At 38.3% G+C, this 12004-nt stretch overlaps 2 protein-coding genes across 11 annotated transcripts in view; one reads left to right on the plus strand and one right to left on the minus strand.

Moving 5' to 3' along the window:
* Positions 1–12004, plus strand: part of CDH18 (cadherin 18) — a 1344136-nt gene that overhangs the window by 888650 nt on the left and 443482 nt on the right. The window lies entirely within an intron of this gene.
* The window catches only part of GRB10 (growth factor receptor bound protein 10), a 146822-nt gene that overhangs the window by 103467 nt on the left and 31351 nt on the right, over positions 1–12004 (minus strand). For all 5 annotated transcript variants that reach the window (XR_001525455.1, XR_001525453.1, XM_015653131.1 and 2 more), the window contains exon 2: positions 7424–7521. Coding sequence is in view for 3 of the 5 variants with exons in the window: in XM_015653131.1 (XP_015508617.1) it covers positions 7424–7474 (51 nt within the window). In the remaining 2 variants the exon portion in view is untranslated. The remainder of the gene's footprint in view (positions 1–7423; positions 7522–12004) is intronic.

The raw sequence follows: 12004 nt of genomic DNA on the forward strand, positions 1-12004 counted from the left end.
TGAAATATTGTCCTTCCTTTGATCAAACATTCTCTTTAGACTATGTAAGGCAAGAAAATGTACTGGGCATAACATAAGCTCTGTATCTAGATATATTTCTTGGAAATACTTAAATAAAAGGCAACATTATAACATTGGTCTTTTCGAAGGATAGAAAAGATCTCTCTGAGCCAACTGGCAGAGACAACAACACTAAGAATTATCTGAGCCACAGTGCTTTCTTCAAAAGTGACAGCTCCAAATACACAGCAATATTATCTTCCTCTAAAAAACAAAATAATCTTCTCCACTGGTTACTATTTACTCATATGTAGAGCACAGAACATCTGTAGGAGGAAGGTTCATTAAAAGCACAGCCCCCAAACTATCAATAATGTAATTCCAGTTGGCTATAACCAGTGCAGCTTAAAAAAAAAAATTGCTTCCATTCCTTTGTATTTCAGATTTTTATCTTCTTATATTTATGCAGGCATTTGAAGTCTGAAGCTGTCTTAAGACTGGTACATCAACTCTTTTTAGTTAAATTAGAGCTATTAGTAACATGAAAAAACTCATACTGGTACTTCTCCAAAATAACCAGTTGGTAAACAGCTTGTTAAATATTTACTCCTTTGGAAAAGATCCAACTCATGAAGAAATAGGCAGGATTTTGTTTGGTGCTATAGTCTGCTAAACTGATTGTTACCATTGCTTCAGAATGTTCTCATGAAGTTTTGTGAGAGAACAACTGAAAATAGTCTGTTCTTAACGACGTGGATATTTTTTCAGTATGGAAGTATCATCTTAAAAGTTGCATACAAGTCAGAACCTAAAGAGGCCCAACTGCTTTTGATTTTCACACTGTCACTGAATGATTGGGTTTGGAAGAGACCTCTGGATGTCACCTGTCCTATCCCCTGCTCAGGTGCTCAGGCAGGGCCACCTACAGCCAGTTGCTTGAGATCATGTCTGGATGGCTTTGGTTGATTGCCAAGGATGGAGATTTCACTACCTCTCCTAGGTAACCTCTGACAATGCTCAGTCACTCTCACTGTGAAAGAGCATTGCCCAGCATCTAGAGGGAACCTCCTGTGTTTCATATCATGTCCACTGGCTTTGGTCACCAGGGAAAAGAGCCTGGCTTCATTCTCTTTACAACATTTTAATGTCTTTAAATTCATTCCTAAGATCCCCCTCAACTTTCTCGCAAGTTTAAAAGTAGCAAACCCTAAGCTTAAACATGAATGAAAACCAGAGCTCAAGAGACTGCTTGCATGTAATGACAGGGTCAGTCTAGTGTTTAAGCATGAAATCATTAACAGGAAGATGCAAAATTAAACTTCTTTATTTTATTTCCTCACTTGATTTGGAACATCTGCGTTGCTTCATGACCAATGGTAGTAGTAATGCAAACAGAAAATGGTATGACTGACCACTAAAGTATTTTGAGTCTTTTTTTCTTGAGAAAAAAAGTTTCTCCCATCTTTTTTCTCGATGGTTTGAAAAAGTTCATATTATTGGAAAATGTGGACTGAGCCACTTGAAATTCCTTGCATACATTCACCTTCAAAGAAAGACTATGTTTTGCCAACCAACTTCTGTAAACTAGAATACAAAAGCAGAAGTGTAAACAGTAGGGTACATACTTGTGACTGGAAATGTAGAAAGGCAAAGTGGTACATCAAAAACAAACAAACAAACAAACCATTATGACTATTTCTTGTAAGAGGGGAAACTGTAATCAATTGTATATAAGCTTAGTGCAAGATACAAATTTCTTCCATGTTATTTTGCTTCATATAAAGTATTCTGATGATTCACCATAATGGTGGCAAATACACTTTAACTCCTCTTTAGGAGGTAAGTACACTTCTAGTTCAATGTTAATGAAAATAACTGGTTTCGGGACAATTTTTAAAATTGATTTAAAAGATTTCTTTCCAAGAAAAATAAAAACTAGAAATCTAGCTTCAGTTGCTTTTCAATGAAAACTAATAAGCAGCATCAACTCTATCTGTAAAAAATATTTCCAGTCTGCACTCAGGGAGACAGATTTCATAACTTCATACTGGAGGCAACATGTCTTGTAAAAACATTCACTAATGTTCACACTGCTTTGTACTTTGTCTGCTCCAGTCCATCAACCCTCTCCACCACATACATGTAAACTGTTAAAACAAGAGTAATGTCAATAAAAGATCTGTTGACTGACACCATATTTCACAAATCTGATGACTTTCTGCATTGGCAGTAGCAACATTTCAGCTTTTCTTTATGCAATATGTAGAAGAATGATGCAACGTAATAATGCATCTGGTGTTTTCTCACTTAGCTATGCCCAAGGACTTTGAAAGCCTGCTTGTGCACTCTGGTCCTTCCATATTGTCCTCTAAGCATGAAAATCCAAAACTCCAGGACTAATTTTATGCAAGTGTCATCGTTGAATGCTTAAGCCTAATAGAAGTAAATTAAGCTACCATTTGTTTTGAATCTAGAAAATCATGTATTGGATTTGTGTGAGAAGGCTTTGACAGTGGGTGGGAGGGACAGGGGTGGCTTCTTTGAGGAAGAAAAAAAAATCTGTTCAATTGTGTCCTGGTTCTGACCAAGACAGGATTAATGTTTGCAGTAACTGGGAGGCAGCATTACTAGGACAGGAAGGTTATTCTATTCCACCTCGCCTCATTGCTGGGGTGGAAAAAGGGGGATTCTGAGGAGAAGGGGCTCCTTCCTAATAAGCAAGCCTGGCACTGGTCAGGTTCCATGAGCATTTTCCATGTGAAATCACTCTGCAAGAAACAGTTCTGTTGTTAATATTGTTGCTGTTACTGTTCCTTTTGTTATCTTATGGCTGTTCCCAGTAAATTGTTCTCATCTTAAGCTGTTATCTTTGCCTTTTGTGCCTCCAATTCTCCTCTCTGACCACTCCCAGTAGTAGGGGAGGTGACCCAGTGTGGTTTGGAGAGTCTCAGTGGGAGAACAAAATCAAGGAGGCCCATGACAAATAGCAGATGAAGAGAGGAGTGGGAATATGCGAGAGACACAGGTCTGCAGAAACCAGGGTCAGTAAAGGAGAGGGAGGAAGTGCTTCAGGAACTGGAGCTGAAGTTACCCTGCAGCCCATGGTGAGTTGTGTCCCTGCACCCTGCAGAGTCCCACAGGGAAACCAGAGATTCACCTACAGCCCAGACAGGGTCCTGTGCTGGAACATGTAGGCGCACAAATGAGGCTGTGACACTGCAAGAAGCCCACGCTGGAGCAGGCTGCTGGCAGGACCTGTGCACCCATGGAGAGAAGAGCTCACACTGGAGCAGGTTATGCCTTGTGACCCCCTGCAAGGCACAGCAGCCTGTTCCAGAAGGACTGCACCCCAAAGAAGGGACCTATGCTCATGTGGGAAGGACCCACACTTGAAAAGTTCATGGAGATCTGTTTCCCTGGGAAGGGCCCCACACTGGAGCAAAGAAAGTGTGTGAGTAGTCCTTCCCCTGAGGAGGAAGGATTGTCAGGGAACATGTAATGAACTGACTGTAGTATCCATGCCCCATCCTCCTGCATCACTGGAGGTGATGAGAGAGAGCAAATTGGGAGTGAAATAGAACCTGGGAAGAAGGAAAGGACGGGGGGAAATGTGTTTTTAAAATTTATCTCTATTCCTCATTACTCTGATTTGATTGGTAATAAATTAAACTTATTTCCCCCAGCAGAGTCTGTTTTGCCTGTGATGGTACTAGGTGAGTGATTTCTTCCTACCTTTATCTCATCCTGTAAGCCTTTTATTGTATTTTCTTCCCCCTGCCCAGCTGAGAAAGGGAATGACCAGAACCATTTTGGCCTGGCATCTTTCTTACCACAAATGGCAAATGACATCTCCAAAGAATCGCTGAACAATTGACAACAGCCAAGCTAACAAAGATACTCAAACAGTGTCAGGCAGACAATGAGGGGCAAAACACAGGTTTCAACAGCCCTTTCCAAGCCCACCTGGAGACAAATTCTGCAACCAAATGTTTTGCATGCAGTTTTTTTTACAATACATTTACAAGGACATTTTATGCACACAAACATGGACTGAAGCACATATACCTATACTAACAGTAAATAACAGACTGTTAAGTTCAATATCAAAGTGGCAGAGATGACTGAGTCATATAGAAGGCACCTGGATGTCACAAGGGTGAGGATTATTGCATCCATCAAGGTAATAAACCAGAGATTTTTTCAAGTCAAAATGGGATTTTTCCCCCCTCTCACTAAAAGAGAGACCCCCCTCTTCTCTTACTGCCTACCCTAAGCAAGCCACTAAAAATAAAAAAGAAGCAAGTTTCCCAAAAAAACATACTCACTAAGATGAAGCACTCTAGGAAAACTATATGGCATGGACTTTGATCAGATGACCTCCAAAGGTGTTTTCTAACTTACTGTATCATTTTATTGAAAACAAGGATCAAAAACTACCATACTAAAACCTGGAGAGCAGCCTAACTGCTGCTCCAGATGAAGGGAAAGCAATGTTGCTATTGTAGTTCTAGTATGGGCAGCAAATCACCTTCACATCCACAAATCTGACATCACTGAAAAAGGCTTTCATTACAGTAGCTAGCCTCTGATTAATTCTCTTAGGTATTTAATTCCTACTCTTGAAGTGCACAAAGCTTCTCAAGTATGATGTGCAATATTCTGCACTCTTATCTGATCAAGACGATTATTAGCAATCCTGAAATCCACAGCTCTGTACACATAAGAGAAAGCAATTTCCATTTTCTCCCTACTTTGTGGCCAAGTACTTGTAGTCCATTTTACAAGAAGTTACAAGTTCTTTCTCAAATAAGAATTCAGCTCACTAAAACCAAACTATATTAATTATTACTGAAGTCATACCTGCATCTTGTTCATGAGAAAACAAACAGAAGGCAGAAGGTAGAAAAGAAACAGAACACTCCTGCATGCCCAAAGTTTTATCTTCACAAACTGAGAAAAAAACCCGTCTTTTTTGTTATTTCTGTCACAGAAACTTGTACAATTAAAGCAAAGGGTTAAAGAACTAAATATTCCAAAAGAGTGCAAGTCACTGCACATAAATACTGTTATGACTACAGATTGCAGAAGAACGGAAACACAGTAAATCATCCCATTTTTTCTGAGAAATTCTGGGACTATGTTCTGAATTTCCAGGAACAGAAGACAAATACTGCCAATTCTCACTGCCGGATTTTTATTGAAGAGTTCAAGAATTTGGAAAGGACTCCTGAAAGCCAGTATTGATTTTTTATTTTTTTTTTTTTTTTAAAACAGAGCTAGGGGTTGTTTCAAGGAGAGTGCACTCAAGTGTGACAGGTTTATGTGGTAACTCCTGAGAAAGTTAAAAGAAAAAGAAGAAAAAAGCTCTTAAACAAGACCTGAAAGGTTCTGAAAGCAGTAAACCTTGCAAACAAAGAGCCTAGTAAGAAAGTCAGATATCTACATCTTGCCCATCTCTCCAAAAACATTAAAAAAATTAGAAAAGGTGGATTGGCAGCAAGACATTCTAAAGGATATTCTGTAGGGCATACTCACTTATCCAAGTTCTCATTTTTCTTGCCTTGAACATAATCCCAACCTCCAATGTGTCAATTTATTCTAATACTGAATTTCCAGCACTAAGGTCCCGACCTTGGGATCTGTGGAACTGTGTCCTTGATAGCTTTTCATTACATTAAGTAAGAAAATGTGCTGAAAAAATAGAATACTTCTTTACACTCTAATCTAGAGCATATTTAGTTTAACCTTCTTTCAGCCCTTTACCAACAAAATGCTTTCACTGCAGCCAAATTTGAAAGACAAGTTGATGAAAGCTCCTAAGTCAGATTTAGTAGGGGTGGAAAAACAGATGTTCAGGTTTTTTTTAATGCAAACTTCAGCTCTGACAGAAGGCACAGTAGTTGTGAATGGGCTTCCATAGCTAGTCCTCAAACTGGTTATAAGCACTTAGGGAAGTTAATACACAGTAAGCTTTGACCAAAAATAACTGAGTCACTTTCCCACCATCTTAAGTCACTCCATGTTGCTCTGACACTTCCAGTCTGCTGGCTGCCCCAGATTAAAGCAGATTATCTACCACATTTGTCAGAGAAAGGGAAGTGACAATGAAAATGCACATTTTTACTTCCTATGGAACCACTAAAGACACTGTTTTCACAGGAGAGATTGACAGTCAGTTAAAGAATTTGCAGCTCAAAAATGACTGCCTAGAATGTCAAGTTTCTCTTACATAGCTCTCCTTTCCCTCAGCTTCACATCATGACTCAGATGATGCTCTAAAGGAATTGGAAGCATAACTTCACAGTGCATCAAAATTATGAAGTCCAGGCACATCTATTCACATATTCTTTTAAACTCATAGATCCAAGTATAGTAACAGATTTTCAGGACATCCAATTTCTCAAAGTCCAGTCTATTTTTATAGCTGCAAAAGAAGCTATAAAAGAACTGTTATGTTTTTCCTGCTATTGGGAAAAGCATTCAGGTACATTCAGCTGACAACTCAGCATATGCTAACATTACACATTTAACTAATTAGAGGTTTCCTGTTGGAGAAAAAATTGTAAGTTGACATATTACACAACATGCATGAATCCTAATCCTAAAGAGATTTTTTGGAAATTTTGTTTTTATCTGCTTTTTTTTCTTTTTTTTCCAAATGAGTAGCAGGACTGTAGTAATCACTACTAGCAATGTTTCTCCTGGGACAATAGGAAAAGGTTTTAATGTCACATGACACTGTTTAATTATTTGTGTATCTGCAGGATCCAAAATCATAACTGAAGCCTCAGGGTAGTAATCATATTATGAAAACAGAAGATAAAAAGTGCAAAGAAAAGATCATATCCAAACTAGCAATTTACGTTTTCATAAAAAATACAAAGCAAGCATTATGCCAACTAAAACTGCCCAGGGAAAAAAGAAAACTTTCACATGCATTTTTATTGAGTATCTTTGAATTTAACTGATGTTTTTTTAAAATATACTCTTGTATATTTATACTCTTGTATATTGGCTGCTTAGATACAGCACAATGACTCAAAAAATATAGGATCAAACCAAATGTAAAAATCTCTGCCTTTGTTCCTACAAATACAACATTCTGCAAACTGATACATTTTGGTGCAAGACATTTCATAGGTATTGTAGCTTGCCACCTTTTCTTTGGAAACAAGTGCCTTTTCCCAAATAGGAAATGGCTATTTTAAAGACAAATATCAAATCCGTATATATTAATGTTTTTTCAGCAGCAGAACTTGAATACCGGATGGTAACAGAGGCTGTTTCCTAAATGTTAGCAAAACCCAGAGAATTGCCAAACAGCTATTAGCAGTTTGATGAAAAGTTTGAATGCACAATCAATCACCACCACACAGCAATATAATGCCACAAGCTGACACAAACATGCAATTTCACAACTTACTATCCGATAAGGAAGACGTAAAAAGGAGTCTGGGCAGCCAGCTAAAGCCATTTGTTCCTTCAAATTTTCTTCAAATTACATCTACTGCTTCCCAGCACCTGCAGAGTACAAACAAACTGTCAGAAACCATACTGAAGACATTTCATCAACTTGTTATTCAAAACAGTTGGAGGAGAAAGACCAAGATGATCAAGATGAGGTGATGAGGATTTGCACCAACTTGAAGTAGAAAATGTGCACATTTGCTGCCTGTAGCCTAGCAAACACATTCAATTTGATATTTAAATTAAAAGTACAACATAACTAATTCCCAGGCTTTGTGGCTCCTGTTTTATTTCCACTCTTTAGGCAAAAATGAAGGCCTCCCTTCACAGGGAACCTAGCCATTTGAAAACTGGCTCTCACTACCTGAGGCTATGTTTTCAACTGTGGAAAGAAAACACTGAAATCTCTGTGTTAATTAAGATGACAGTCACTTAACACAGTATCATTTAACTTGTAAAAAAGTTGCAAGATCACCAAGTTCATTACTCAGCACCAGCCTTCAATGCCTGGCTACACAACTTCTAACCTTTATCCCTTCCTGCCTGCCTTTTCCCCCATGGTTTCATTCTCACACAATATATCAAACAGAGTGTTACATACAAATTCATTCAAGTCTTGCACTTGCTGTTTTGAGTGAATACTAGCAGTAACTTTGCAAGGTTAAGTTGTGGTTTTTTTAAAGCATCACTTTGTGACCAAACAGAGCCTGAAAATAAATCTGAAAACATTTAGAGGTACATATGCCTAAAGAACTAAAGATAAGGCAGGACAATGTCAAGAAAGTTATTATAACTGCCTCATAACAAAGGAAACAAAAATAAACCTAAATAAATAAATAAAGCACTATTTGCTGCTCCAGTATTTCTTCCTACCAGTGTGGACACATCTCTGCAGTGTAAGACAAGCAATGCCACCTCCATAAGTATATGAAAAAGGCATGACTGGGGAAGAGAAAGCAGGCTGCACAGCACAGTCAGAGCTTTTACTTCTACCACAAGCAAGCTCCTTTCTGGTTTGCTGTTAATTATCAATTATGTGTTCAAAACAAAAGACCAAGTTTTAAACAGGCTACCCATTGCTCTCTGGTAGGCACGAACTGTCACCAAACCAAAGCTGCCAACAAAATTTATGTGACAGTTAAGTGAGGGACAAGGGTAGAAAAACATCTTGGACAAGCTGTTCCCAGACAAATTCCCACCTATGGCCCATAAGCCATGCACTCATCAAGGAAGCTTTACTTTACCTAGTTCCAGGATGAGTTTGGCTGAAGTATGGTAGCCTCCTCCTCTGTCAGTAAGGTAGGCAAACTCCCAGGCTTCTGCAGTGATCAGTTCATACAGCCAATTACCCCAGGAGGAAACTTGTTTTGGCAATACCAAGTCTGAAAATCCATTTAACCAAATATGCACAAATATGATTGTTTATTCTAGGTACATAAATACTATAGGAATAAAAAAAATTAAACACAAAGTCTTACAGGATTCAAAGGTGGGGGGGAAGCAACATCAAGCATCTAACTCTGTAGGCAGTTTACTCAACTTGCACTATTGCTAGTCTTTAAATATATAAACAGTGGTCTACAGCCTTCTAACTACCTCTCCACACCTGAAAGTTTGCAGTTAGTTTTAAAGATTGATTAGAAGATTTCACTTTAATCACACAGTTTGTTCCAGGTGAATTAAGCAAAGATTTAAGAAAAGCTCTTAAAAATCTTTTCATTTAGGGGAATAACATTTTCTTTTCTTTCTTGTAAGCACATCTACAGAGAAATTAAGCAAGCCACTGAAATAGCTGCTATGAAGCTGGGAAAATACAAAGAGAACTGTATTATTAGCCTCTAAGCCCACCAAGACTAAAGAAAGTTTACATAAAGGGGTAAGAGAAAATAATTGAGCTTTACACTGCAACAGTTTTACATTTATTATCACTACAGTATTTAGATGTCAGGAAAAGGCACAACTGCTGCAAATTTAATGATAGGTAATTTAGGACTGAATATCATAATACTGGTCTTTTGACGTTTCAGCAAAAGGCTCCAATTCACTTATAGCAAGATAGATTAAATATGTTCCTAAACAATACCAGACCAATTTGTCTACTCTAGGGTGTGCTGCAGTTTATGCCACAGCCCTATTACACCAGTAGAAGATCATAAATTATCTCAAACAATAGTTGGAGTCAAGACTGCATAATTTATCAAGAACTATTCGCTTCACTACTACATTCTTGAGTACTCATTTGTTAACACTGCAGAAACAGAGGAAAGTAATAATCTTTAGACGGTATCATTCCTGCTCAGTCACACACTAAGACTGATTTAAGATCTCATCTCTTTTATCTGTCTAAAAACAGTTTATCAACCTAGTCCTACCCCAGGAATACAAAAAGCCTTTGCTCACCTTTAAGACCTAAGGTCCTTTGTATCACATCAACAAGCAATAAATTTCATAGGGACAGAACTCTACACCAATTCACATGGTCAGTAGATAAATATAAGAACTTAAAAATAAAAACACCAATTTTTCCTGTGCTGTTGTCTTTAAGCATGGTATTTAGTGTGTCACTTTTCATCAAAGACTGTGGCTGCACACAGACATACATGCTCTTTCCATGCAATTTACACAGCACAAATTGCAAAGAGGTATTCAAGTGCCAAGTTACTTTCCCTTTTCTTAAAATGCCTTAGATGGGGGAGAGAAATTCCAAAGGACTGTAAATTGGAAATAAACTATGTAGTCGATCACCGTTACAAAACTCAGAACATTCAGTGATGAGAATAACTGTCGTGCAGCATCAAGCGTGACAGCCTGTGCACATTCAGAACCAAGCGATTTCATGTGCTTTTATTGGCTACAGAGCTCTGCCCTGGACAGAGGCCCTGAAATAACAACAGTCGTGATAAACTACATTTCAAAAGTCTAATTTTGAAAAGACTCATTTCTGGCATGACGTTTTCTAGAATAAAGAATGGACTATTGTGAGGCACAGCTTTGATGTCTCAGCTTCTCAAAAGCATTAAACAAACTCACACAATCTAAAAGATTTATATTAATCCTGTATGGAAAACACTGTATGTATGCACCCTGGAGATTGTCACTGCTCTGAATGGATTGTTTAAGTCACAATCAAATTACTCAGATAACCAGCAGATTATGTTGTCTATTAACTGCAAATTAAGCCCATCACCAGGTATGTTTTTCTGATTTATCACTTATCTGCACATTCCCAGCAGAGGAAACAGTATTTCGCCCAGTGCTCTGGAAGCAGACACAGCCTACGCACCTACAGATACTGTGGTAGGAAAATGGCAGGGGTATGGTCACTCTGCCAATTCAGGAAGTTTTCCAGGTTCTACATGTGCCATCTGTCAAAGTCTTTAAATTCAAGAGAAAAATAATTTTAAAAATGCAATTGCTTGCAGATTAGTTAGGAACAGGAGGAGGAGGAGGAAAAAAAAGAAAAGGATTTTAACCTGGCAGAGTTGCAAGACAAGCTCCAAAGCTCTTGAAAACTGGATTTATGCTCTTTTAGGAAAGGTAACTTAACAAATTTATTGAATGTTATACACTTTCAATTATTTCATCATTTTTCTTTTATAATGTTCTGCTTTCTATAGCTGAACTATTGTGAAAGAGGGAAGGGGAAAAGCCTTCAACATAGCCTTAATTTTGACCTGAAGACCTTTATCTAAGACCTCAGGTTTTACATAGAAGTTAAAAACCTTCCCCCCCACCCCTCTTTAATGTGTATTTTTTATTCTCTCAGACACTAAGTATCACTATTCCATTTCTCCCCACAATACTGAATGAGGTTTAGCAGACCAAACTTGGATTTTCCTAAGAAACTGGAACAAGATTTTAAACCTGAATCAATACAATATTCTCCCCTAACTTACCTTCAGGACTGCCTGAGTTAAGTCTACCTGACTTAAAATTTAGCACCTTGAAGACCCAGGGAGAAAAAGATTCTCTCTTCTTGGTCTACACAAGGAACAATCTCCAAGACTTCAACTGGCTGTTCTCCTGGCTGTAGGCTTCCCACTACTTCACATCATCTAGGAAAGTCTTCTGGATTTTTTCTGCACACGTGTGTGTACATATATACATTCACATACATATACACACACAGGAGTGTTTATCTGTATCAGAGAAACAGGTTAACAAGATGAGGTCAGGCAGTCATACCCATACAGGGAGCAACCCTCTGCAACACAGTTCTGAGTACCCATACTCTGACACTTTCTTACCAGTCTACTCCCATTGCCATAGTTACAATGGAAATAAAGTTGGATACAAGCAGTATGAGGCATGCCAGCAAATTTTCCATAGCTGAAAGACCTGACAGCTAGCAATGTCCCCAGCTGCACTGAAACTGCAGGACCCAGATGTGCTTTTGCATGCAAGATCCAATTTCTCACAAAAATGAAGCCTAAATGACTATGTGGGCTGAAAAGAAAGTGCCATCAGATTTCTGAGCTGGCTGGACCACGGAGACTAAAACACCCTTGGGCAGCACGCAAGTTTGCAATCAGATTTC

Source organism: Parus major, chromosome 2 (genome assembly GCF_001522545.3).
Source record: "Parus major isolate Abel chromosome 2, Parus_major1.1, whole genome shotgun sequence".
In the NCBI taxonomy this organism is placed as follows: Eukaryota; Metazoa; Chordata; class Aves; order Passeriformes; family Paridae; genus Parus; species Parus major.